General features: G+C 44.3%; 2 protein-coding genes across 2 annotated transcripts; one reads left to right on the top strand and one right to left on the bottom strand.

Moving 5' to 3' along the window:
- The first annotated feature begins 11,558 nt into the window (after nucleotides 1-11,558).
- LOC125508555 (prolyl oligopeptidase family protein) lies at nucleotides 11,559-18,355 on the top strand. Its single transcript, XM_048673290.2, has 5 exons — nucleotides 11,559-12,321; nucleotides 15,004-15,210; nucleotides 15,852-15,881; nucleotides 15,963-17,075; nucleotides 17,549-18,355. The coding sequence occupies exons 1-5, from the start codon at nucleotides 11,827-11,829 to the stop codon at nucleotides 18,098-18,100; spliced, it is 2,397 nt and encodes a 798-aa protein (XP_048529247.2). The 5' UTR covers nucleotides 11,559-11,826; the 3' UTR covers nucleotides 18,101-18,355.
- A 4,815-nt stretch (nucleotides 18,356-23,170) lies between these two features.
- LOC147970630 (uncharacterized) lies at nucleotides 23,171-25,134 on the bottom strand. Its single transcript, XM_087523532.1, has 3 exons — nucleotides 24,690-25,134; nucleotides 24,070-24,614; nucleotides 23,171-23,905 (listed from the first exon to the last, which is right to left on the bottom strand). The coding sequence occupies exons 1-3, from the start codon at nucleotides 25,132-25,134 to the stop codon at nucleotides 23,171-23,173; spliced, it is 1,725 nt and encodes a 574-aa protein (XP_087379658.1).

The raw sequence follows: 25,134 nt of genomic DNA, 5'->3' as shown, positions 1-25,134 counted from the left end.
ATGATGGCCATATCGTATCACTTATATTGATTGCATGTGATGTTTATCCTTTATGCATCTTATTCTGATTTGTTTGACGGTAGCATTATAAGATGATCTCTCACTAAATTTCAAGGTAAAAGTGTTCTCCCTGACTATGCACCGTTGCCAAAGTTCGTCGTGCCGAGACACCACGTGATGATCGGGTGTGATAAGCTCTACGTTCATCTACAATGGGTGCAAGCCAGTTTTGCACACGCAGAATACTCAGGTTAAACTTGACGAGCCTAGCATATGTAGATATGGCCTCGGAACACTGAGACCGAAAGGTCGAGCGTGAATCATATAGTAGATATGATCAACATAGTGATGTTCACCATTGAAAACTACTCCATCTCACGTGATGATTGAACATGGTTTATCACTTAGATGATCAGAGGGATGTCTATCTAAGTGGGAGTTCTTAAGTAATATGATTAATTGAACCTAAATTTATCATGAAGTTAGTACCTGATAGTATTTTTCTTGTCTATGTTGATTGTAGATAGATGGCCCGTGTTGTTGTTCCGTTGAATTTTAATGCGTTCCTTGAGAAAGCAAAGTTGAAAGATGATGGTAGCAATTACACGGACTGGGTCCGTAACTTGAGGATTATCCGCATTGCTGCACAGAAGAATTGCATCCTGGAAGCACCGCTGGGTGCCAGGCCTGCTGCAGATGCTGCTGATGACGTTAAGAACATCTGGCAAAGTAAAGCTGATGACTACTCGATAGTTCAGTGTGCCATGCTTTACGGCTTAGAACCGGGACTTCAACGACGTTTTGAACTTCATGGAGCATATGAGATGTTCCAGGAGTTGAAGTTAATATTTCAAGCAAATGCCCAGATTGAGAGATATGAAGTCTCCAATAAGTTCTATAGCTGCAAGATGGAGGAGAATAGTTCTGTCAGTGAACATATACTCAAAATGTCTGGGTATCATAATCACTTGACTCAACTGGGAGTTAATCTTCCTGTTGATAGTGTCATTGACAGAGTTCTTCAATCACTGCCACCAAGCTACAAAAGCTTTGTGATGAACTATAATATGCAAGGGATGAACAAGACAATTCCTGAGCTCTTCGCAATGCTAAAGGCAGCAGGGGTAGAAATCAAGAAGGAGCATCAAGTGTTGATGGTCAACAAGACCACCAGTTTCAAGAAAAAGGGAAAAGGGAAGAAGAAGGGGAACTTCAAGAAGAATAACAAACAAGTTGCTGCTCAGGAGAAGAAACCCAAGTCTGGACCTAAGCCTGAGACTGAGTGCTTCTACTGCAAACAGACTGGTCACTGGAAGCGGAACTGCCCCAAGTATTTGGCGGATAAGAAGGATGGCAAGGTGAACAATGGTATATGTGATATACGTGTTATTGATGTGTACCTTACCAGAGCTCGCAGTAGCACCTGGGTATTTGATACTGGTTCTGTTGCTAATATTTGCAACTCGAAAGAAGGACTACGGATTAAGCGAAGACTGGCTAAGGATGAGGTGACGATGCGCGTGGGAAATGGTTCCAAAGTTGATGTGATCGTTGTTGGCATGCTACCTCTACATCTACCTTCGGGATTAGTTTTAGACCTAAATAATTGTTATTTGGTGCCGGTGTTAAGCATGAACATTATATCTAGATCTTGTTTGATGCGAGACGGTTATTCATTTAAATCTGAGAATAATGGTTGTTCTATTTATATGAGTAATATCTTTTATGGTCATGCACCCTTGAAGAGTGGTCTATTCTTGTTGAATCTCGATAGTAGTGATACACATATTCATAATGTTGAAGCCAAAAGATACAGAGTTTATAATGATAGTGCAACTTATTTGTGTCACTGCTGTTTGGGTCATATTGGTATAAAGCACATGAAGAAACTCCATACTGATGGACTTTTGGAATCACTTGATTATGAATCACTTGGTACTTGCGAACCATGCCTTATGGGCAAGATGACTAAAACGCCGTTCTCCGTAACTATGGAGCGAGCAACAAATTTGTTGGAAATCATACATACTGATGTATGTGGTCCGATGAATATTGAGGCTCGCAGAGGGTATCGTTATTTTCTCACCTTCACAGATGATTTGAGCTGATATGTGTATATCTACTTAATGAAACATAACTCTGAAACATTTGAAAAGTTCAAAGAATTTCAGAGTGAAGTGGAAAATCATCGTAACAAGAAAATAAAGTTTCTACGATCTGGTCGTGGAGGAGAATATTTGAGTTATGAGTTTGGTCTACATTTGAAACAATGCGGAATAGTTTCGCAACTCACGCCACCCGGAACAACACAGCGTAATGGTGTGTCCGAACGTCGTAATCGTATCTTTACTAGATATGGTGCGATCTATGATGTCTCTTACTGATTTACCGCTATCGTTTTGGGGTTATGCTTTAGAGACGGCTGCATTCATGTTAAATAGGGCACCATCAAAATCCGTTGAGATGACGCCTTATGAACTATGGTTTGGCAAGAAACCAAAGTTGTCGTTTCTTAAAGTTTGGGGCTGTGATGCTTATGTGAAAAAGCTTCAACCTGATAAGCTCAAACCAAAATCGGAGAAATGTGTCTTCATAGGATACCCAAAGGAAATTGTTGGGTATACCTTCTATCACAGATCTGAAGGCAAGACATTCGTTGCTAAGAATGGATCCTTTCTAGAGAGGAGTTTCTCTCGAAATAAGTGAGTGGGAGGAAAGTAGAACTTGATGAGGTAACTGTACCTGCTCCCTTATTGGAAAGTAGTTCATCACAGAAACCGGTTCCTGTGACACCTACACCAATTAGTGAGGAAACCAATGATGATGATCATGAAACTTCAGATCAAGTTACTACCGAACCTCGTAGGTCAACCATAGCAAGATCCACACCAGAGTGGTACGGTAATCCTGTTCTGGAGGTCATGTTACTTGACCATGATGAACCCACGAACTATGAGGAAGCGACGATGAGCCCAGATTCCGCAAAATGGCTTGAGGTCATGAAATCTGATATGGGATCCATGCATGAGAACAAAGTGTGGACTTTGGTTGACTTGCCCGATGATCGGCAAGCCATCGAGAATAAATGGATCTTTAAGAAGAAGACAGACGATGATGGTAATATTACTGTCTACAAAGCTCGACTTGTTGCGAAAGGTTTTCGACAAGTTCAAGGAGTTGACTATGATGAGACCTTCTCACCAGTAGCGATGCTTAAGTCCGTCCGAATCATGTTAGTTATTGCCTCATTTTATGATTATGAAATTTGGCAAATGGATGTAAAGACTGCATTCCTGAATGGATTTCTGGAAGAAGAGTTGTATATGATGCAACCTGAAGGTTTTATCAATCCAAAAGGTGCTAACAAAGTGTGCAAGCTCCAGCGATCCATTTATGGACTGGTGCAAGCCTCTCGGAGTTGGAATAAACGTTTTGATAGTGTGATCAAAGCATATGGTTTTATACAGACTTTTGGAGAAGCATGTATTTACAAGAAAGTGAGTGGGAGCTTTGTAGCATTTCTAATATTATATGTGGATGACATATTGTTGATTGGAAATGATATAGAACTTCTGGATAGCATAAAAGGATACTTGAATAAGAGTTTTTCAATGAAAGACCTCAGTGAAGCTGCTTACATATTGGGCATCAAGATCTATAGAGATAGATCAAGACGCTTAATTGGAGTTTCACAAAGGACATACCTTGACAAAGTTTTGAAGAAGTTCAAAATGGATCAGGCAAAAGAACGGGTTCTTACCTGTGTTACAATGTGTGAAGTTGAGTAAGACTCAATGCCCGACCACTTCAGAAGATAGAGAGAAAATGAAAGATGTTCCCTATGCTTCAGCCATAGGTTCTATCATGTATGCAATACTATGTACCAGACCTGATATGTGCCTTACTATTAGTTTAGCAGGGAGGTACCAAAGTAATCCAGGAGTGGATCACTGGACAGCGGTCAAGAACATCCTGAAATACCTGAAAAGGACTAAGGATATGTTTCTCGTTTATGGAGGTGACAAAGAGCTCATCGTAAATGGTTACATTGATGCAAGCTTTGACACTGATCCTAATGATTCTAAATCACAAACCCGATACGTATTTATATTGAACGGTGGAGCTGTCAGTTGGAGCAGTTCTAAACAGAGTGTCGTGGCGAGATCTACATGTGAAGCGGAGTACATTGCTACTTCGGAAGCAGCGAATGAAGGAGTCTGGATGAAGGATTTCATATCCGATCTAGGTGTCATACCTAGTGCATTGGGTCCAATGAAAATCTTTTGGGACAATACTGGTGCAATTGCCTTGGCAAAGGAATCCAGATTTCACAAGAGAACCAAGCACATCAAGAGACGCTTCAACTCCATCCGGGATCAAGTCTAGGTGGGAGACATAGAGATTTGCAAGATACATACGTATCTGAATGTTGCAGACCCATTGACTAAGCCTCTTTCACGAGCAAAACATGATCAACACCAAGGCTCCATGGGTGTTAGAATCATTACTGTGTAATCTAGATTATTAACTCTAGTGCAAGTGGGAGACTGAAGGAAATATGCCCTAGAGGCAATAATAAAGTTATTATTTATTTCCTTATATCATGATAAATGTTTATTATTCATGCTAGAATTGTATTAACCGGAAACATGATACATGTGTGAATACATAGACAAACAGAGTGTCACTAGTATGCCTCTATTTGACTAGCTCGTTTATCAAAGATGGTTATGTTTCCTAGCCATAGACATGAGTTGTCATTTGATTAATGGGATCACATCATTAGGAGAATGATGTGATTGACTTGACCCATTCCGTTAGCTTAGCACTTGATCGTTTAGTATGTTGCTATTGCTTTCTTCATGACTTATACATGTTCCTATGACTATCAGATTATGCAACTCCCGTTTACCGAAGGAACACTTTGTGTGCTACCAAACGTCACAACGTCACTGGGTGATTATAAAGGTGTTCTACAAGTGTCTCTGAAGGTACTTGTTGAGTTGGCATATTTCGAGATTAGGATTTGTCACTCCGGTTGTCGGAGAGGTATCTCTGGGCCCACTCGGTAATGCACATCACTATAAGCCTTGCAAGCATTGTAACTAATGAGTTAGTTACGGGATGATGTATTATGGAACGAGTAAAGAGACTTGCCAGTAACGGGATTGAACTAGGTATTGAGATACCGACGATCAAATCTCGGGCAAGTAACATACCGATGACAAAGGGAACAACGTATGTTGTTATGCGGTTTGACCGATAAAGATCTTCGTAGAATATGTGGGAGCCAATATGAGCATACAGGTTCCGCTATTGGTTATTGACCGGAGACGTGTCTCGGTCATGTCTGCATAGTTCTCGAACCTGTAGGGTCTGCACGCTTAAAGTTTGGTGACGATCGTATTATGAGTTTTTGTGTTTTGATGTACCGAAGGTAGTTCGGAGTCCCGGATATGATCACGGACATGACAAGGAGTCTCGAAATGGTCGAGACATAAAGACCGATATATTGGACGACTATATTTGGATACCGGAATGGTTCCGGGTGAGATCGGGAATATACCAGAGCACCGGGAGGTTATCGGAACCCCCTGGATGTATATGGGCCTTATTGGGCTTTAGTGGAAAGGAGGGGAAAGGAGCAAGGGAGGTGGCACGCCCCCAAGCCCAATCCGGATTGGGAGGGGGGCCGGCCCCCCTTTCCTTCCTCCCTCCTTCCTCTTCCTTCTCTCTCCTACTCCAAGTTGGAAAAAGGGGGATCCTACTCCCGGTGGGAGTAGAACTCCCCTTGGCGCGCCTCTCCCTGGCCGGCCGCCTCCTCCCCCTTGCTCTTTTATATACGGGGGAAGGGATGAGGGAGTCCTGGATTAAGGGGTCCTCAGGCGTCCGGCCTGTTATCCATGGGCCGGACTGATGGGCTGTGAAGACATGAAGACCGAAGAATGCAGCATGTCCCGATTGGACTCTACTTGGCGTGGAAGGCAAGCTTGGCAACTGAAGATTCCTTCTTATGTAACCGACTCCATGTAAACCCTAGATCCCCTCGGTGTCTATATAAACCGAAGGGGATAGTCCGGAAAGGACAACACATATATACTCATTACCATATTCATAGGCTAGGCTTCTGGGGTTTAGCCATTACGATCTCAGGGTAGATCAACTCTTGTAACACCCATATTCATCAATATCAATCAAGCAGGACGTAGGGTATTACCTCCATAGAGAGGGCCCGAACCTGGGTAAATATTGTGTCCCCTGTCTCCTGTTACCCGTCGATTCTAGACACACAGTTCGGGACCCCCTACCCGAGATCTACCGGTTTTGACACCGACATTGGTGAAAGATCGTGGATGTCGCCTAGAGGGGGGTGAATAGGCGTTTTAAAATAATTACGGTTTAGGCTTGAACAAATGTGGAATAAACCCAGCGGTTAATTTGTCAAACACAAAACCTACAACAACTAGGCTCACCTATGTGCACCAACAACTTATACTAAGCAAGATAAACAACTATGTGATAGCAAGATATATGACAAGAAACAATATGGCTATCACAAGGTAAAGCGCATAAGTAAAGAGCTCGGGTAAGAGATAACCGAGGCACGCGGAGACGACGATGTATCCCGAAGTTCACACCCTTGCGGATGCTAATCTCCGTTTGGAGCGGTGTGGAGGCACAATGCTCCCCAAGAAGCCACTAGGGCCACCGTAATCTCCTCACGCTCTCGCACAATGCAAGATGTCGTGATTCCACTAAGGGACCCTTGAGGGCGGTCACCTACATCTTCGCACACAAAATAGTGCTAGGACCCACCACCTACATCTTCGCACACAAAATAGTGCCTGACAGTCGGGATCCACCTGGTCGAAGCGTACATAGCGTTGTCATTCTGGTGGCGAACGTGTATGTACATACTGGTCGATCGGTCTGTCTGTAGGTGCAGCGATGAACCGTGGCCGTCTAATAAAGGGCACGTGTCATAGTAGAGGCGCACACGTAGCATATACACATACGTACAACAGCCAAGGTGCAAGAAAGAAAATACGGCCACGTACGTACATATGGGCAGGGTCTCGAACGCCTACTCGCGCATATATATACAGACGGCCAGGGCTTGTGTACATGGAGAGGCAACGGACGGCAGCAACGACGTCCTGTTCATCGGGCAGCGACCCGGCTGGGTCGTAACGGAGAAACAATGTCTTGTTCATCGGGAGGCAACCGACTGGGTCGGAATATGTCGTGTTCATCAGGAGCCAACCGGATTGGACGAAACAGGCGATGAAAACGAGGCCTGGCGTACCGTAGAACGGAGGAAACAACCTTGTGTTTGATCGTCCACGGTCGAAATGGGATCTTGTTCATCAGGAGGGGTCTGACGTACCGCAAAACGGAGTAAACATGGTCCTGTTGATCGGGAGGGGTGTGGGGTACCGCAAAATGGAGGAAACGGACTTGTGTTGGAGCGCTACGGTCGAAACAGGGGTCCTATTCATCTGGAGGGGTGTGGCGTACCGCAAAATGGGACTCCACGGGATACTGCTCATCTCCACCGTCGACCTCCTCCTGCCTCCACGGGCTACTGTTCATCCACCGTCGACCTCCTCCAGCCTCCACCTGCGACTGTTCATCCACGGGCTCCTGTTCATCCAGCCTCCACCGCGCGCTCCTCCACCTCCACGGGGTCCTGTTCAACCACGCCTCCACGGGCTACTGTTCATCTAGCCCTCCACCAGCTACTGTTCAACCAGCCCTCCACCGGCTACTGTTCATCCAGCCCTCCATGGGATCCTGTTCATCTAGCCCTCCACGGGGTCCTGTTCATCCACCGGCTCGATCGATCGGGGTACTGTTCATCCAGCGACAACGGCCTCTACTACCACGGGGTCCTGTTCATCCAACCCCCCACCAGGAACTATTCATCCAAACCCCCTCAACAACACTCACTATTCATCAAGGGAAGGAGGCAGCAGTGTTCGATCGGCTTCAGTTAGCAGCAGTAGCGAAGGAATCACTCGGGTTCAGTTAACATCAAGGGATCGATCGATCACTCGGGTTCAGTAACGCGTAGCCTGCAGTGCGATCGCTCGGGTTCAGTTAGATTCCAACGCCTCGCACACACGCGCATACGTGTAGGAGAGAAACGTGCATCGCTCGGCCCCCGACCACCCACCGTAACCGGGAACTCCCCGAAATTTTCCTCGCCGTCGCTTCTACCATGGTTTTTCCCATCATGGACAGCCCAAAGAATGTCATGCAGCTGCGTCTCCAGCTCGCCCAAGACGAAAAGCCCATTTTCTGTCATGATTTTTTTTCATAGAAGTAGGACCCCACCACATCTATGATGATACCGGATTTTGTCACAATTATCGTCATAGAAGTGTCATAAGTATGACAGAAAAAAAATTCGTTCGGCCCAAAATGTCACAGATGTGTCTTTTTTTGTAGTGCGAGTGAAATCGATCGGAATTAATGAAACTATGCAAGTGCTTAGGTCATCACATATCAGAGCCACCGAGTGGATTCATGCGGTCTCCTCGAAACGTCTAACGTTTGAATCTTTTGCACTAGTCGGTCTCACCGAGATTTACTTTCGGTGCCACCAAGTTGTGCATAAAGTTTGTAATGGTAGATCTTTTGTGATGGCTATAAACACCCTACCCACACCACCTACTCTCAGAGAGAGCAACCAGGACAAAACTACACTTCCCATATCCATTTTCTGAGAGAGAACCACCTACACTTGTGTTGAGATCAAGGCATTCCACTCCAACCATTTGATCCTTGATTTCTATACCCCTCAAGTTGCTTTCCACTCTAGACCTTTTCCCACCATCATGCCAAATCTTTGAGAGAGTGATTGAGTGTTGATGAGACTATCTTTTGAAGCATAATAGAAAGGAGTTCATCATTAACAACAACATCCGTTACCTTTCGGAGAGTGGTGTCTCCTAGATTGGTTAGGTGTCACTTGGGAGCCTCCAAAACTTGTGTAGTTGAACCATGGAGTTTGTAAGGGCAAGGAGATCGCCTAATTCGTGGAGATCTACCCCGAGTGAGGCTATCCCTTTGTGGACGTAAGCCATGGTGGAATAGACAAGGTTGCTTCTTCGTGGAACCGTTACCTTCCGTGGGTTGAAGTCTCCATCAACGTGGATGTACGATAGCACACCACCTATCGGAACCACGCCAAAAATCACCCTGTCTTCATTGCGTTTGATATCTCCGGTCCCCTACTTTGCATTCATATGCAATGTCTTTACTTTCCACTGCCTACTATCGAGACTTGTTGTGTAGGGTGTTGCTGGGCTTGTGATTATTGCTAAAACTTGCCTATAATTAAAACTGGGAAAATGTTAGGTTTTATTTGGTCAAGTAGTCTAATCATCACCCTCTAGACCTACTTATGATCCTACACCCGTTAAGCGTGTGAGCCTACAGGTTCTAAAATAATCAGACATGTCCTAGAACACCTTCCCGACAATAGTTAACAATGAGATCTGGACACCCTTATTAACTCCCGTATATTCATGAAGTTCTCGAGCGAACCTTTATTTATGAATACTATTCGCTTTGTTGCGCGATACGTTTACAAAACCCGAGCTGAGATAATTGGTATCCTCGTGATCAACTCCTTGATCACTATACCAGTGATCCTCATTACTAGTTTCATTCTCTTTACTCGTGTCCTCTTTCCGGTATCCGGTGATCACCACCACAAGTGTATGGCCAAACGATAATGATACCATAACACGAGCAAGCCCAAAGAGTATCTTTATCGTGAGAGGAGCAAATCTCGGTCTTGAACCATCGATACAGTGGCATATGTTTTCGGTACACCTGTAAGTTACCTTTATTCACATCTGGTTACAGAGTGAGATTCGGTAAACCTAAAGTAACCATCTGGTTTGTTGGCATATGATATTCTCATGGTCTAAGGAACTAAGTAATCATGAACAAGTTATATGAAAATATTGACAACATAACAACGATAATATCCCTCAGTAATTCATAAGTTGGTTCTATCCAACACCATTGTTCCGGTAATAATGTGTTCTCTGTTGATAGCATCCTTGTTACAATAACAATTTTCATGACCAGAAAAACAAGATCATCATCAATACATGAACTAGTCTCAGAGGCATGACTAGGGATCATTTGATGCTTACATTTCCACACATGTATTTGGGTTTTCCTCTAAATCTCATATGCAAGAAGCAATACAATTATAACATAGAAATATAAACTTTAATAATTAGCATGGAAATATAATAATAGAAATTTTATTATCTCTAAGGCATATTTCCAACATGTTCATCCTCCATGCTAGGCCATTCATTCCTAAGCAACGCAAAAATATCCAATTTAGGCAGTAACATATTCTCGTTAGCATTAGAAACATTATCAAGAAACAAATGTGTACCTGATAATTTAATTGGTGTGCACAAACTCTAGTAACTAGCTGTGCACAAACTCTAGTAATTGGTCCAATATGTGTAGTAGCAAGGGCTATGGTGTAACTTTGGCAGGAATGTCCTCATCTTTCTTGGGCAACCGACACCACTGTGACGTCCCTCCGCTCAGCTCACCGATGAAGGGAGGGGGGGTGGCTGCTCGAGGTCCTCCTAGTGCCCGACCCCGTCGCTTCTTGCGCCGCTATCCAGATGACGCCTAGCGTCGGCCTCCTGCACGAGTACTCGAAGACCACCAACCTCCTCTTCCAAAGGCCATTCCGGTAGAAACTCGCCACCGAATACCACCTATGTCGGCTGCTTCTCCCCCCGAAAGAATCGTCATGGCGCATTGGATTGGGGAGGAAAAAGAGAGAGTGAGTGAGATTTGTGAGCGTGGATAAGGAATACTAAGAGGAAACGTTCGTCGGAGATTATAGCGAACGCTCCTAAAAACGTGGCGTGGCGACTCAACCATCTCTAAGGTCGGTGCTCTATATCCAACGATCTGTGGGGCGTTCGTTGGACTGACGTTCCCAACGAACATCTGTGTGATATCATTTCCCATAGAAAAATACATGATTGAAGTGTCATGTTCACTTGAATTAGCAAACCATATGGATTTGGACTAGAGAGTGTTTGATGTAAAAAAAAACAAAGAAATTGCACAATTATTTTTGAGTGGATGAATTTTTTTCTTCAAAATAGAGTGCAAAGCAATCATTTGGAATTTTTCTATGGATTTCAATTATACGAATCAAATAGTCTATGCATGAAAAATTCGTAAGGATTCTAATCCTATGAAATTCCTTTCAATCCAAAGAGCCCTAAGATTCTAACATTTCTGTGAAACGTATGTTGTACAAGAAAATTCTTAGGAAAGATTCCTATAAAATTTAAAACAACCAATAAATCGATTAACACAAGAAAAAAGTCTACTACAAGAATCCTTTGAATTAAAGAGGCCCTTATCCATGTCGAGGATAGTACGATTACAGAGAACCAAGTCAACAATGATACCCGTTTAACAAAATTATACTATAATCCAACCAAAATGCGAATAGGCGAACATTTTTTTTCTTTACAAATATAAGGATAGGCTCCTTGGAACAACCAACGACCAAACTCCAACGCAAAATCACTTCCCCTCCTCCCCCTTCCCGAAGCGGCGGCCTCCTCGCCCCTCCGGCGACCCTTCTCCGACCTCTCTGGCGGGGAAGGCTCGGCGTTTCTTGGCTTCCCGGCGGAGAGATCCCACCTCTCTTGTCCTCCGTCCGCAAGATCACGGTATTACGGCCTGGAAAGAACCCCAAGAAACAAACCGCGATCTCTGGAGGCCGGTCCCGAGCTACCGGCGGTTGATTCGCGGTCGATGCGATCGCTTGACGTGGCGGGGGCGGAGAGGTCGGATCAGCAGAACCGCAAGAAGCCGCGCCGCGAGACGGAGATGCCCCTAGCCGGCTCCATCGTCGCCGGCAGCAGCGGTGACTGCGGAGGCATTGAGGAATCTGGTGGGTGTCTCAGCATGCGGGTGGAGGATATCGTGCAGCACCCCCTGCCTGGCTACGGGGCGCCGGTGGCGCTCAGCTTTAGCCCCGACGACCGGCGAGTGGCCTTCTTGTACAGCCCCGACGGCACGCTCCACCGCAAGGTGTTCACCTTCGACCCCGCCAAGGGCCGCCAGGAGCTGCTCTTCGCTCCCCCTGACGGCGGCGGGCTCGAGGAGAGCAATCTATCCGCCGAGGAGCGGCTACGCCGCGAGCGTTCCCGGGAGCGTGGCCTTGGGGTCACTCGGTACGAGTGGCGTGCCCGTCGCTCTGGCGGCCCCTCTTCTCGTGCGGGCATTGTCGTGCCTCTCCCTTCAGGGGTTCGTAATTTCTCTTCCAACCTTCCGCTATTTGTTCAGTGCATGAACGTGTTGCCTCATTGAATCTGATTGAATTTATTAGCTTTATTACTTTGTGCATTGTATTACTGCTTCCAGTCCCGAGGTCAATAGTTCTTTCTCGCTAGGGGTCGATATGATGAATATATGATGCATGTTAGGAGATGGGAATCACAACCGACAGATAGAAAATTGTTAAAAACTCACTACCATATAGAAATTGTGCCAAGTTATCGTACTCCCTCCGTCCCAAAATTCTTGTCTTAGATTTGTCTAAATACGGATGTATTATGTTTTAGTGTTAGATACATCCGTATCTAGACAAATATAAGACAAGAATTTTGGGACGGAGGGAGTACATAGAGTAGTTCTTGCTGACATCTTGGTTGCATATGAGGGAAAATGTTGTATTGCCTTGTTCAATATTGTTAAAAACCTGCCTATGATGGGATTGGAATAGAACACAGAACAAGAAAAAGTGATGTGAGGTGTGGAAGAAGAATTTGGAGAGGAAGCAGAATAATTGGAGAGAATTCACTTTTATTTTCTCCAGTGATAATCTGTCACATCACATCAGTGCCTTGGCTGTATAGCCATTCCCTCACTCTATCTCACTTGCAAGTCTAAAATTAGCCAGTCCAGCGTGCAGTCTTTCCTGATATGCTACTTGGCGCTAATCACCCTGTCGTCTCATGCCATGTCTTCTGATGCCAGTCCAGGCTTGACAGATATGTTTTTAACCAACTGCACAAAAAATGGATTGGATGTTGTTAATCCTGCAGTTGCATCTATCAGAATTCATATGTCCTTTTTAGATCAATATTTAGGATGGAAAAATCCCTTCATTATAACACCGATGATTCATCACACTAACATGATAACACCACATGTTCAACATGTGTTTTGTACATTGTAGGTAGTATCTTTCATACCGGATAGTATGTAGCTATTGTATGTAGCATATAAGAATATTTCAGTAGTCTATATACTACTTATTTGGCAATCTGTGTTAGAATCAGACTAGGAGGAGCTGAACACAGGAGTGTTATTTTCTGAAGCTGTAGCTTGTATTGTTGCCCAGAAGGGCTATGTATATAGTACATACGCAAGTTGGTTGCTAAACCGACCATGCTGCTGTAGCAGCTGGCAGTATCAGGCAAAAGTCAGATTGACTAGCTCCCCCCACCCCCAATCAGTACACACGCACCAAAAAAATCCCTGTATGTTTCCTTGACAATTCGAATCCTTACACTGAGCTTATGGAAGCGAGCTTGCCCCTAATGCCTTTGGTAGGTTGTCTGCGAGCTAGTCTTTGGTGCTGACAAAATAAGTAGGGATGCTCTAATTCCTGAAGCCACGTGTCGCCGAGGAGCTTCCGTACCACCTGTTCAGGAACAGGGGCGTTGCTGAGCACGTTATCAATACCTCGGTAGCTCAGCGGTGTGTCGTCATGAGACACGTCTACCTGCTCGTTGTCATTGGGCGGCGATGACATTAACTCAGGTTGCGTGGGCTACAACGTTGGGCTTGGTGTCGCCGGCAGCAATGCTGGAGATGGCTGTGGAGCAGGGGATGGTGCAGGAACAGGGGAAGGTGTTCCCCCCTGCAGCTATACTTGGTGCGGCAAGAGCAACTTGCTTGGTCTTTGATGATGAAGTCGCTGCAGAGATGACCTGAGTTGCTAGCCTCCCAATCCAGCTTGCCTCTTCATCAAAGATGGCATCGCAGGTTACGTTCATCTGAGCTGGCTTGATGTACACCAGAGATTGAAAGGTGCGACGATGATGGACAGCGGGCTTTCTCCTGTGCCACCCCTCAAATGGCATCATTCTGGTTAGCCTTCCGGCCGTTGCTCGATTCAGCAGAAAAACTGCAACTGTGACCGCCTCCCCCCAAAGGAAAATGTAATATTTCAGGGCAAATCAAACCATCGACCCCTCGCGTGAAAGAACTATTGACCTCAGGACTGGAAATAGTAATACAATGCACAGAGTTTAAAATATACTAAACACTATAGGGCTCACTTGCAATTTTTTCTCCGAGTTCACTTTGGAATATCTTAGAAAATTGTATCCGACCATACTCAAAATGATATGGTAGTCATACCACATTGTAGTATATGAGATGCAGATGTAAGTACTCTGACATGTAGAGTGAGTGTGTGTGTGTGTGTGTGTGTGTGTGTGTGTGTGTCTCCTCCCGGACGTGTAGGAATATATATAGGAAAATGATTCTATACTCTTAGGAGTATGTGGTCCCACTCATAGACAACATTTGTCTGCTCTGCAGTATTATTGTGAAATACAGCTCCTAATTATTGTGTAACCATTGTTTAATGATTCTGTCTTTTTACATGGGTACTCTCTGGTTCTTGAATATTTTCAGTTTTTTTCCTTGCTAGCCGTTTTATCCAATTCTAATTTTGTTTTACTAGGTAGCTGCTGTCTTATGATTCTAATAGTAATTTTATTTTTGGTCTAAAGAATGAAACTTGGCAACTATGCTGTTTCTTTTTCATTTATGGTTACTTTAGTGCTAACATGCATATATCATGTGTATACTTGTATTGGTATAGGGGGTTTGATGTTTCTGAAAATACTTCTACAACTTTGAAGATACTAGATTTCACAAGAGATGTATAACTAGCTTTTCCTTTTTCAATAGGTTTACTTTCAGGACCTGTCTGGCTCTGAACCAGTACTCAAGCTACAAAGTTCTTCCACATCACCAATTATTGACCCACATCTATCTCCAGATGGGACCATGATTGCATATGTCAGGGATGATGAACTGCAGTGCAAGACATATAACTTTGGTTTTGATGATGGTGAAACTAAGCAATTGACCTACGGTGCAAGAGAAAGTGGAAAGGTAGTTCCTTGCTTTTCTGTTGCAAATAGTATTTTAATAGGAGCATGTTTTCTGTTGCAAATAGTATTTTAATAGGAGCATGTTTGCTGTTGCCGTGTGTTACCATGTCCAGTTTTGTCCAGAGATCGCAGAATGTTACTCCCTCCGTTTTATTTACTCTACATATTAGCTTTGACTGAACTCAAACTTTGTAAAGTTTGACTAAGTTTATAGAAAACAAAATGAACATTTACAATAACATATCTATATGATGTGAAAATATATTCAATGATGAATTTAATGGTACTGATTTGGTATTGTATATGCTAGTATTGTGGTCAGATGTTCCATGTCAGTCTCTTGTTAGTAACACATTCTTAATCCAGTTGAACTTTTGGCCTACCACAAAAATAGGCTAAATCCGGGGCCAAACAGCTCGCTTATGTTTGGACTTAACTGGTAACTAGCAAACTTAATTCATGTTCTTAACCTGCTAAAGAGTGTTCACCCCCTTCCACCAATAATTCATCATCATCAATCATTGATGAATGTAACTGTACATCATGCATGTTCTTTTGCTAACGGTATTATTACAACTGTATATACTGGGTAAGTGTTGAAAAACTCCAAATCTAACATTTTTATTTGTTCTCTCTTTTCAGGTCCATGGACTTGCTGAGTATATTGCTCAGGTACTAGAGGGTAATCCATTAGCATTAGTATGAAATTTGTTTTGGTGACTGCTATCTAATACTTTGCATTACTCAATTTAGGAAGAGATGGAAAGGAAGATGGGATTCTGGTGGTCTCCTGATAGTAAACACCTTGCATTTACTGAAGTAGATTCATCTTCCATTCCACTATACAGAATTATGCATCAGGGTAAAAGTTCTGTTGGTCTAGATGCTCAAGAAGATCATGCTTATCCATTTGCTGGAGCAGCTAATGTTAAAGTGCGACTTGGAGTTGTTTCTTCCGGTGGAGGAGAGGTAACTTGGATGGATCTCCTTTGCGGAGAACCAAATGGAGCACATGGTGATGAAGAATATCTAGCTAGGGTTAACTGGATGCATCATAATGCTCTTGCTGTTCAAGTTCTCAATAGAGCTCACACAAAACTTAAGCTACTTAAGTTTGATATTGCCACCGGTAAAAGGGAAGTCTTACTTGAAGAAGAGCATGATATATGGATAACATTGCATGATTGTTTCACTCCTCTAGACAATGGAGTGAGTAGTAAACATCCAGGTGGGTTTATTTGGGCCAGTGAGAAGACAGGATTTAGACACTTGTATCTTCATGACAAGAATGGTGAGTGCTTAGGCCCTATCACGCAAGGTGACTGGTTGGTCGACCAAATTGCTGGTGTCAATGAGAGTTCTGGACTTATATATTTTACTGGAACACTGGATGGACCATTGGAGACAAATCTGTACTGCACCAACCTCTTTCCTGATTGGAGCCTTCCATTACAAGCCCCTAACAGGTTGACTCGTGGAACTGGGCGGCATTCTGTAATTCTTGACCATCAGTTGCTAAGGTTTATTGATGTGTATGACTCAGTAAAATCACCACCTGTGATCCTGTTGTGTTCTTTGCTTGATGGAAGTGTAATAATGCCTCTGTATGAGCAGCCACTAACAGTTCAGCCACTTAAAAAGTTTCAGCAGCTGTCTCCAGAGATGGTCCAGTTTACAGGGAAGGATGGGACTTCATTTTATGGAACTCTCTATCTTCCCGATGAGAAGAAATATGGACCGCCTCCCTACAAAACACTTGTTAATGTTTATGGTGGTCCCAGTGTCCAGCTCGTTAGTGATTCATGGATTAGCACTGTTGACATGAGGGCTCAGTATCTGCGAAGTAAGGGAATATTAGTCTGGAAGGTAAACATCATTATTATTAGTATTATTTCGTTCAACAAGGTTTTATTAGGTAGCATTTCTTTACAACAGCAACAACAGAACCTTTTGTCCCAAGCAATTTGCGTAGGCTAGATATGAAACCCAACATAAACCCATGACAACCCATAAAAGAAGTGATCAAGTACAAGCAAACAAAGTGAAGGCAGTTTTTAGGGAATCTGCTAGATTTGTTTTTAGAATGCCAACCTTTTCTAGCACATTTGTATATAAAAGTAAAATTATTGATGCTAGTGGTTGATCTTCAAACGGGGTGATGGCTTAAATCCGGAATCCTGTTATTATGCACCTGCTGTGTTTGTTGTGCTCCTAACAATTGCAAACCATGGAATAATAATTACATAATATCATTACATAATTGGATAGATGCATATAGCTTGCATCCCAGGCATGACCTATATCTATCACTGGTCTCATGACAATATATATTCTGGCAGATGGACAACCGGGGATCTGCACGGCGAGGTTTGCATTTTGAGGGACAGCTTAAGTACAACATTGGTCGTGTCGATGCTGAGGATCAACTAGCTGGTACTGAGTGGTTAATAAAGCAAGGCCTTGCGAAGCCTGGACATATTGGTCTGTATGGCTGGAGTTACGGTGGTTTTCTCTCGGCAATGTGCCTATCAAGGTTTTCCGACACATTCTGCTGCGCTGTGTCCGGTGCCCCAGTGACTGCATGGGACGGGTACGATACCTTTTACACAGAGAAGTACCTGGGTCTGCCCTCAGAGCATAGCGATGCTTACGAGTACGGGTCAATCATGCACCATGTGAAGAATCTCAGGGGGAAGCTGCTCCTCATCCACGGGATGATTGACGAGAACGTGCATTTTAGGCACACGGCTAGGCTCATCAACAGTTTGATGGCGGAACGCAAGTCGTACGAGATCCTCCTCTTCCCTGACGAGAGGCACATGCCACGCCAGCTAGACGACCGGATCTATATGGAGGAGAGGATCTGGGATTTTGTGGAGAGAAGCCTATGAGAGTGGGAGAAAATTCATCTGTAGAAATCTGCCGTTGCCCTGTGTAACTTTAACGTGGATAGTTGGTATGATATCGTGGACTTCATTTCATTTCCCGTCATCTGTATTTATCCGCAAGTGCAGGGACATGCATGATTCTTGTCTGCGATAACGACCGTAATGGTCAGCTGCTCTGGTTGCAGAGTGAATAATCCAATTTTTTTCATGTGATGTTGGAACTTCAACACCAGGTGAGAATGTTATTTGGTCTTGCTACCTTGTGGTGTCTTCTTTCAGCTGTAGCCTTCTTTGCTACTGTATGTTGCATGGGAACACAATATGCGCTTGCATGTGTGGGCGCACAGAATTCACTAGCGTGCTTCGCTGGGGCGTCTCCTCCCTGGGCTATGCGGTTATGTCCCTGATCGGAGGAGAAGAGGGAGATAGCCTAGCGGCAGGGGTCAGGGATTTGGGGAAGAACAGAGGGGAGCGGGTAGAAAGCAGAGGATGAAGATCGTTCTCTTTTCTTCTTCCTTTTTGCTTCTTCCTTTTTGCAATTGCGTATCATTTTAGAAAAGCATGAGTTAGATTACATGGTTGAAGACTAGCTACGAGTGCACACGGAGGCGCATTTAGGGTGGAGTGAGCAGAAGACATAAGGGGAAATTCATTCACTATAGTTACTTTGATCACAAATGTGCTTCAATAAAGAGTTTTGATTATTGAGCCCAAGCCAAACACTCAAACATAGTGGCCTCGACCACTGCCCTTCCCTTTCGGGAGTTGGTGTTCTTGGATCTCCATTTGACATATTAAACTTTAAGGTCAACTAGTAGAACGCCCGTGCGTTGCCACGGGCCTTTTAAATTTTCCTGATTACATCTATAAACATAATGCATGTCAAAATCTGCATGTCTAGAAAAAGATAGCACACAACTATTGGACAGCTATTGAAATCCACTTCAGTGTAATGCATTTTCATTAAAAAAAAATGTATTTCAATGATCTATACATATAGAGCAATGATTCAAATGAGAATATATGTTACAAACTAAGATCTATTTGATGCGCTTAAGATATTCCCGTACAACGTCAGGAACGTTGTCTTTAGCTTCATTCACACGGTACTTGAGCAAGTATAATGTAAATTTCTTTCTCAACTAATAACCATACTGCACAAATAATACACACATAGTTAGCATGAATATTTCATGTGGAAGATGCAACGATGTGCAACATAGAGTTCTCCCTGTTCAAACGGACAAACCAATTATTTACCATTAATTCCATGAGAGCATAGAATCGAAAGCAAAATGACCGAACACATTGTTGCAAATTAATAAATTAATTGATAATTGATAATAAAATAAATAATTGTATGTTGAAATTTATGATGATAAAATAGATAAATTTACTTGTCCGTACTCGTTGGAATAACAGCCGGTAACATACGTTGCCAAATATATTTATCAGAATTCCGGCAGGGTTGAGCTATTTCGAGTGCGTCACTGAAATCCCTCAAAAATCTCAATAATTTCGATGCAACTCTAAGAGTTATAATCTCTACAAACAGTAATCAATACTCCCACCCAGGCTCGTAACTGAATAACTAACAAACAAGGGGACAAACAGAGCATGGATTATTGAATCAACTTCCTGATGCTGTTTTTTTTTCAGTATGACCCTTGAGGGCAGTTTATTCTTTGGCTAGAAACTTATAGACTTGACATGAGAAACCTGGACTTGTCCTCTTGACACCAATAATATATTAAATAGCTTTAGAATAACCGGACACATACAGGTGTTCATGTTTTTAGAGTCTCCACACAAAGGACCTTTCTAGCAAGTAAGTCCTAATGGAGATCTTGATGTGTCAGTTTAATCAAATTGAACCTCTAATGACAGCAGTTGCCGTGCAGTTACCTACATGACACCAACACACAACATTATTTGTTTCTGCTAACAATTCCCTTTCTTAGCACATAAATATGATATGTGTGATCAAGCAGTAAAAAACATTTAACAAGTTATCTAAGTAGTACAAAATTAATTATTGCTAGAGAGAAAAATAAACCTTGGGTAAGTCTCCTTTTTCTCCACTACCCTACCGAGGGAAACACCAATCAAAAAGCTTCTAGATTGTCAAAATGAAACCAAGCCACCAATCTTCACACAAAGATACCTTATGTTATATACCTGGGCTAAGAGCATCTTAACATGGTTATGTGCCACATAATGCACGTTGATGATGCCCATCTGCTCTGTAGGATCCTGTGCAATTCACAGATGTTTCCACTGTCATGCACGACACAACTTTAAAATTGTTTGGCATGTATTATCTGGAAGTCAAACTCACGTCTACGCATATCCTGTAATATTTAAGTCGAAATCCCCTGTGTCCCAAGGTTTCGGCCTTGCAATCCCTGTGCAACATTGCTTCTTCCATTTGTTGTTGTTGCTGCCATGACCTGATGCGCCTAGAGCGAAATCTCAGTGGGCGTGTGGAATGTCGGTGCGTGGAAAATCATCTCAAGGCTTTCTCCGGCATACGAGCTGAGAGGAGAAAGCTCGAAGCTCACGAGGGAAAGGGATCATCATAAAGATGATCATAAAAGTTATATCATGAAATGCCTGAGTTGTAATTGAATTCTACAAGTTGGTACAGGAAATGCTGACAAATTACCCATCTGTTGTGCAGTTGGAGTAGCCTCAGGGTATCGTAGGTTGTGCCGTTCGCGTTCTTCACTGGTGCAAATTCCTCTTCACATAGCACCTGAATTTTTAGATATGCACCGATGAATATCTCAAGGTTTTAATGCTCACAAAAAACAGGAAAAGAAGAGGGGGCAGAGATGCTATATTAGGGTAGGTAGTTGAAAGTCGAACCTCGAAAAGTGTCATGGATGGGGAATAAATGGATATGTCGAATATGAACTGCTCAAGCTTCAGGCCTATCGTACATCCATGAATCAAAGGTATCTAAATGCTAGGTGCTGCAACAGAACATGATTTATGCTGGAGCATGGCAATTGCTGAGTTAAATTACTTGCCATGACATGCCTATTAGATCCTTAAATCACAAACTGTAGCTCTAGATATAACTCCATTCTCCCAGGAAAATTTATGAAATACAAGCATTAAGCATCAAGTAGTTAAAACAGTAATGATCTACTGTTAAAACCAGATTCAGTTTGGAAGAGGAGACAAACACAGGTGTGATCTCAAAAAACACGGGATTTGAAGGTGACGATGCTACTAACAATAGATCCATTCTGCTCGGAGCTTCAACATATGAGGAAAGGAAATGTGTCTGAGTTTTCTTAACTCGGACGACTCACCTCACCTTTGTTCTCACCCCACACTCCAAGATCCATCATCTGTGATCTGCGCCTGATTCTTCCTTCTTCTAGCAGCTGTGATCGACTCATCAATCAATCAATACATTGCACCTGCAAATCTTGCTTAGTAACTGATTGGTTTTATATTCTTCTGTTATTAATAGTAAAGTAAATGGTACAAATATTATTGCTCAAGTTAATGCAGGCAAATGCTACGGAAGGGTTGCATGTAGAGTCAAGTCAAAGAAAATGATCAGCAACTCAAGAGGTTTTTTTTTTGAAAGACCCAGCATTGCTGGCTTCATTGATTTAGCAGGAAGGAGAGTACAAAGGTTGATCGAAGCGATCAAGAATAGAAAATAATAAGAGACGGTCAAGTGACCGCCATCTTATGCAGGAAACTCTGAAGTCAATCTTCTCCCAACATATCCCCGAACGGGGCCTCTAGCTTCTTTGCTCCTGCTAATCTCCATTGTTCTAAGTTACTACTGATCTTTGCACAAATCCGCTGATAACTTGGAGTCGCCCCCCTGAAGGTGCATTCATTCCTCTCGTACCAGATCTCCCACAGAACCATAATGATCATTGATCTGATTGCTCTTCTGTTATGAGGTAAAGTCTGGTTGATGGCCTGCTGGCATACCTGAGCTGATGAGGTGAGGCCCCTGGTCAATGATGATAGGGAGGAGCATCCAGAACGCCTTGCCGTGTGCAGCCAAATTTCCCGCGCAAAACTGCAATCCCAAAATAAATGTGTGGACGTTTCCAGATTGCGAAGGCACAGTTGGCAGAAGTAATTGTTCGGCCAACCCCTCCTCTGAAGTCGATTGTTGCACCAAAGCCTGTCCTGGAGAAGTAGCCACATGAACATCTTGTGCTTGTTTGGAGCCCAGACCTTCCAGATTAGGTTGTTGAACATGGGTTGACCCGGGGCCTGAAACTGTATGTTGTATGCTGAATTTGCAGAGTAGCAGCCATTGTTGGTGTGCCTCCATCGTATGCGGTCGTCCTCTTGTGGGCGCAGCACTGTGTTTTCGGCCTGTAACATACGCCACATGGACGGAAAACCAGGTGCAATGGCCATGGTGTCACCATGTTGCAAATCTTTGATCCACTGATCATTCCGGAGGGATGCTTCAACGCTTCTACTTTTTCTGTGGGCGTGATTGTAGACTGTTGGGTATGAGATTGCCAGCGGGGAGTCACCTGTCCAATTGTCTTTCCAGAAGTCTGCTTTGCGGCCGTTTCCAATCTGAACTTTTGTTGCCAAATTGAAAATCTCTCGGTCCTTCTCCGACACCGAGGGCTTTAGCTGCACCCACGGCCTTGTTGGTTGATCCCATGTTAACCACTGCCATCTGAGGCGCAGGGCAGTGCTGAACTTGTTTAGATCTAGGATCCCCAACCCTCCTGCACTCACCGGGGAGCAGACCTTCGACCAGGCTACCTTGCACTTACCCCCGACGAGCTGGTCATCCTGGCACCATAGGAAACGCCTTCGGGCCTTGTCCATCTCTCGAATGATCTTCTTTTGCACTTTTAGAACAGTCATGGCAAAAGTTGGCAGGGCGGAGAGGACGCTACGTACCAGCACCCTCCTACCTGCCAAGTTGAGCAGTTTTCCTTTCCACCCCGCCAGTCGCGCTTTAATTCTGTCAATCAAGAACTGGAAGTGGCTCAGTCTCAGCCTGGCCATCGAGATCGGCAAGCCGAGGTAAGTCAGGGGGAAACCAGTCAGAGTGCCGCCGAAACCCTATAGCACTTCCGACAAATCGATGTCTTCGCACCTAATGGCTGCCACTGAAGATTTACTTTGGTTGAGCTGCAGCCCTGTTGCTTCTCCGAATTTTGTCAATAGATCAAGAAGCGTGTCCACCTCCGCCTTGGATGGATTGGCGAATATGACCGTGTCGTCTGCGTAAAGGCAGATCCTCATGCTCGCCCCCCGACCCGGCAACTGGGCCAGCGTCCCTCTTTCCGTAGCCGCTGTTAGCAGGCGGTGAAGTGGATCAATGGCGATGATGAAGAGAAGCGGGGAGAAAGGATCTCCCTGGCGCAGGCCTTGTCGGTGCCAGAACTTCTCACCAGGCTCGCCATTCATGAGGATGGAGGAGGAGGCAGAGCATAACAGCATGGCGGTCCAGTCCCTCCATCGTGGGCTAAAACCCATTCTCTGAAGCAGTTCCAGTAGGTATTCCCAAGAAACTGAATCGAAGGCCTTGGCAATGTCCAGTTTGAAAAGAAGGGCCGATTTCTTCTCCCTGTGGAGTGCTCTTACACAGCCCTGCACATACTGATAGCTATCGTGGATGCACTTGCCCTTTTGGAAAGCAGATTGCGCCGGTGAGATGAGGTCCTTGAGTTTTGGGGCCAGCCGCATAGATAGGACCTTAGCTATCAGCTTTGACACGGAGTGTATGAGGCTGATAGGCCTGAAGTGGCGCATCTCCGTTGCTCTATCCTTTTCGGCAGCAGTGCTATGAACACTCTGTTTAGATCGTCAAAGTTTGCTCCTGCTAGATCATAAAATTTCTGGAAAACTGCCATAATGTCATGCTTGATGATGTTCCAACAAGCCCTAAAGAAACGGCCGGTGAAGCCATCCGGTCCAGGCGCTTTTTCCGCCGGGGAGGCCTGAATTGCCGCCCATACCTCATGCTCGGTGAAAGGTAGATCGAGCCCCGTCATGTCGACTACTGGCAAATGCAGTTCGTCCCAGTTTAGGGTGCAGTTTCGCTGCCGGCTCCTTCCCAAAATCTCTGTAAAGTGGTCGCGCGTGGCCGAAGCCTTCTCCTGATGTTCAGTAATGACAGTGTTGCCCACCCTGATCGAATGAATGTAGTTCTTTCTCCTTCTTGCTCTGATTTTTGCGTGGAAAAACTTTGAGTTTGCGTCGCCAGCCCTGAGCCACATGATCCCGGATGCTTGTCGCTTTCTGGCTCTCTCGATTGCGGCCAGCCCAATCACCTTGAGTTTAAGTTGTTTGCGAAGCACACGCTCCTGCTCCGTCAGATGTCTGGACTCTTGCGCCAGGTCCAACTGTAATATCACTGTGTTTGCGATGTGGAACTGCATCTTGGCGCCTCCAAAGAGCGATTTGCTCCAGATTTTCAGGTCAGCCCCTGTCCTCTGTAGTTTCCTGCCGATGCGTATGAACGGGCAGTCATGGTTGACTGGCCGATCCCAGGCGTGCTGCACTGTCTCATGGAAGTGCGGGAATTGTGGTCAAAAGCTTTCAAACCTGAACCTTGCTTTCCTAACTGGCGGCGTACCGTTGGCTAACAGCAGGGGGCAGTGATCGGAGAAGGACGTGGAAGCCGCTGTAAGCAACACGTCGGGGAACAAGTCTTCCCATGCCAAGTTGCAAAAGACCTTGTCAATGCTGCATAAAGTAGGATCGTCTCGTTCATTACTCCAAGTGAATCGCCTGTTCTTGCACTTGACTTCTCTGACCCCTGCGTAGTCGATTGCCCGGCGAAAACGGCCCATCATCCTTCTATTGATCAGTTCATTGCTTTTGTCGCTGGCCTGGTAAATCATGTTGAAGTCGCCATTAAGCATCCAAGGTTCAGCTAGGGGAGGGGCCGCGCTGGCGAGTTCAGAAAGGAAGTTTTCTTTCTGATCATCCTCTATCGACCCGTAGACGGTTGTCATCCAAAAGAAATCGCTGCTGCCGACGAACTGGACCCTAACCGTGATGGAGAAACTTGCGATCAT

The sequence above is a fragment of the Triticum urartu genome, chromosome 5A (assembly GCF_056163025.1).
Source record: "Triticum urartu cultivar PI428250 chromosome 5A, HENAU_Tu73, whole genome shotgun sequence".
NCBI classification, from domain to species: domain Eukaryota; kingdom Viridiplantae; phylum Streptophyta; class Magnoliopsida; order Poales; family Poaceae; genus Triticum; species Triticum urartu.
The sequence above is the reverse complement of the archived record's forward strand: the minus strand, read 5'-3'. Positions and strand labels throughout refer to the sequence as shown.

Bases quoted from the DNA above. Each gene is read 5' to 3' on its own strand.
- LOC125508555 (XM_048673290.2), top strand. From the start codon at position 11,827: ATGCGATCGCTTGACGTGGCGGGGGCGGAGAGGTCGGATCAGCAGAAC. The intron at 12,322-15,003 runs GTTCGTAATTTC...CTTTTTCAATAG, and splicing joins TCGTGCCTCTCCCTTCAGGG to GTTTACTTTCAGGACCTGTC. The intron at 17,076-17,548 runs GTAAACATCATT...ATATTCTGGCAG, and splicing joins AGGGAATATTAGTCTGGAAG to ATGGACAACCGGGGATCTGC.
- LOC147970630 (XM_087523532.1), bottom strand. From the start codon at position 25,134: ATGATCGCAAGTTTCTCCATCACGGTTAGGGTCCAGTTCGTCGGCAGC. The intron at 24,615-24,689 runs GTACGCCGCCAG...TCCATGAGACAG, and splicing joins CCCCCTGCTGTTAGCCAACG to TGCAGCACGCCTGGGATCGG. The intron at 23,906-24,069 runs GTATGGGCGGCA...CGATCTAAACAG, and splicing joins TACCTTTCACCGAGCATGAG to AGTGTTCATAGCACTGCTGC.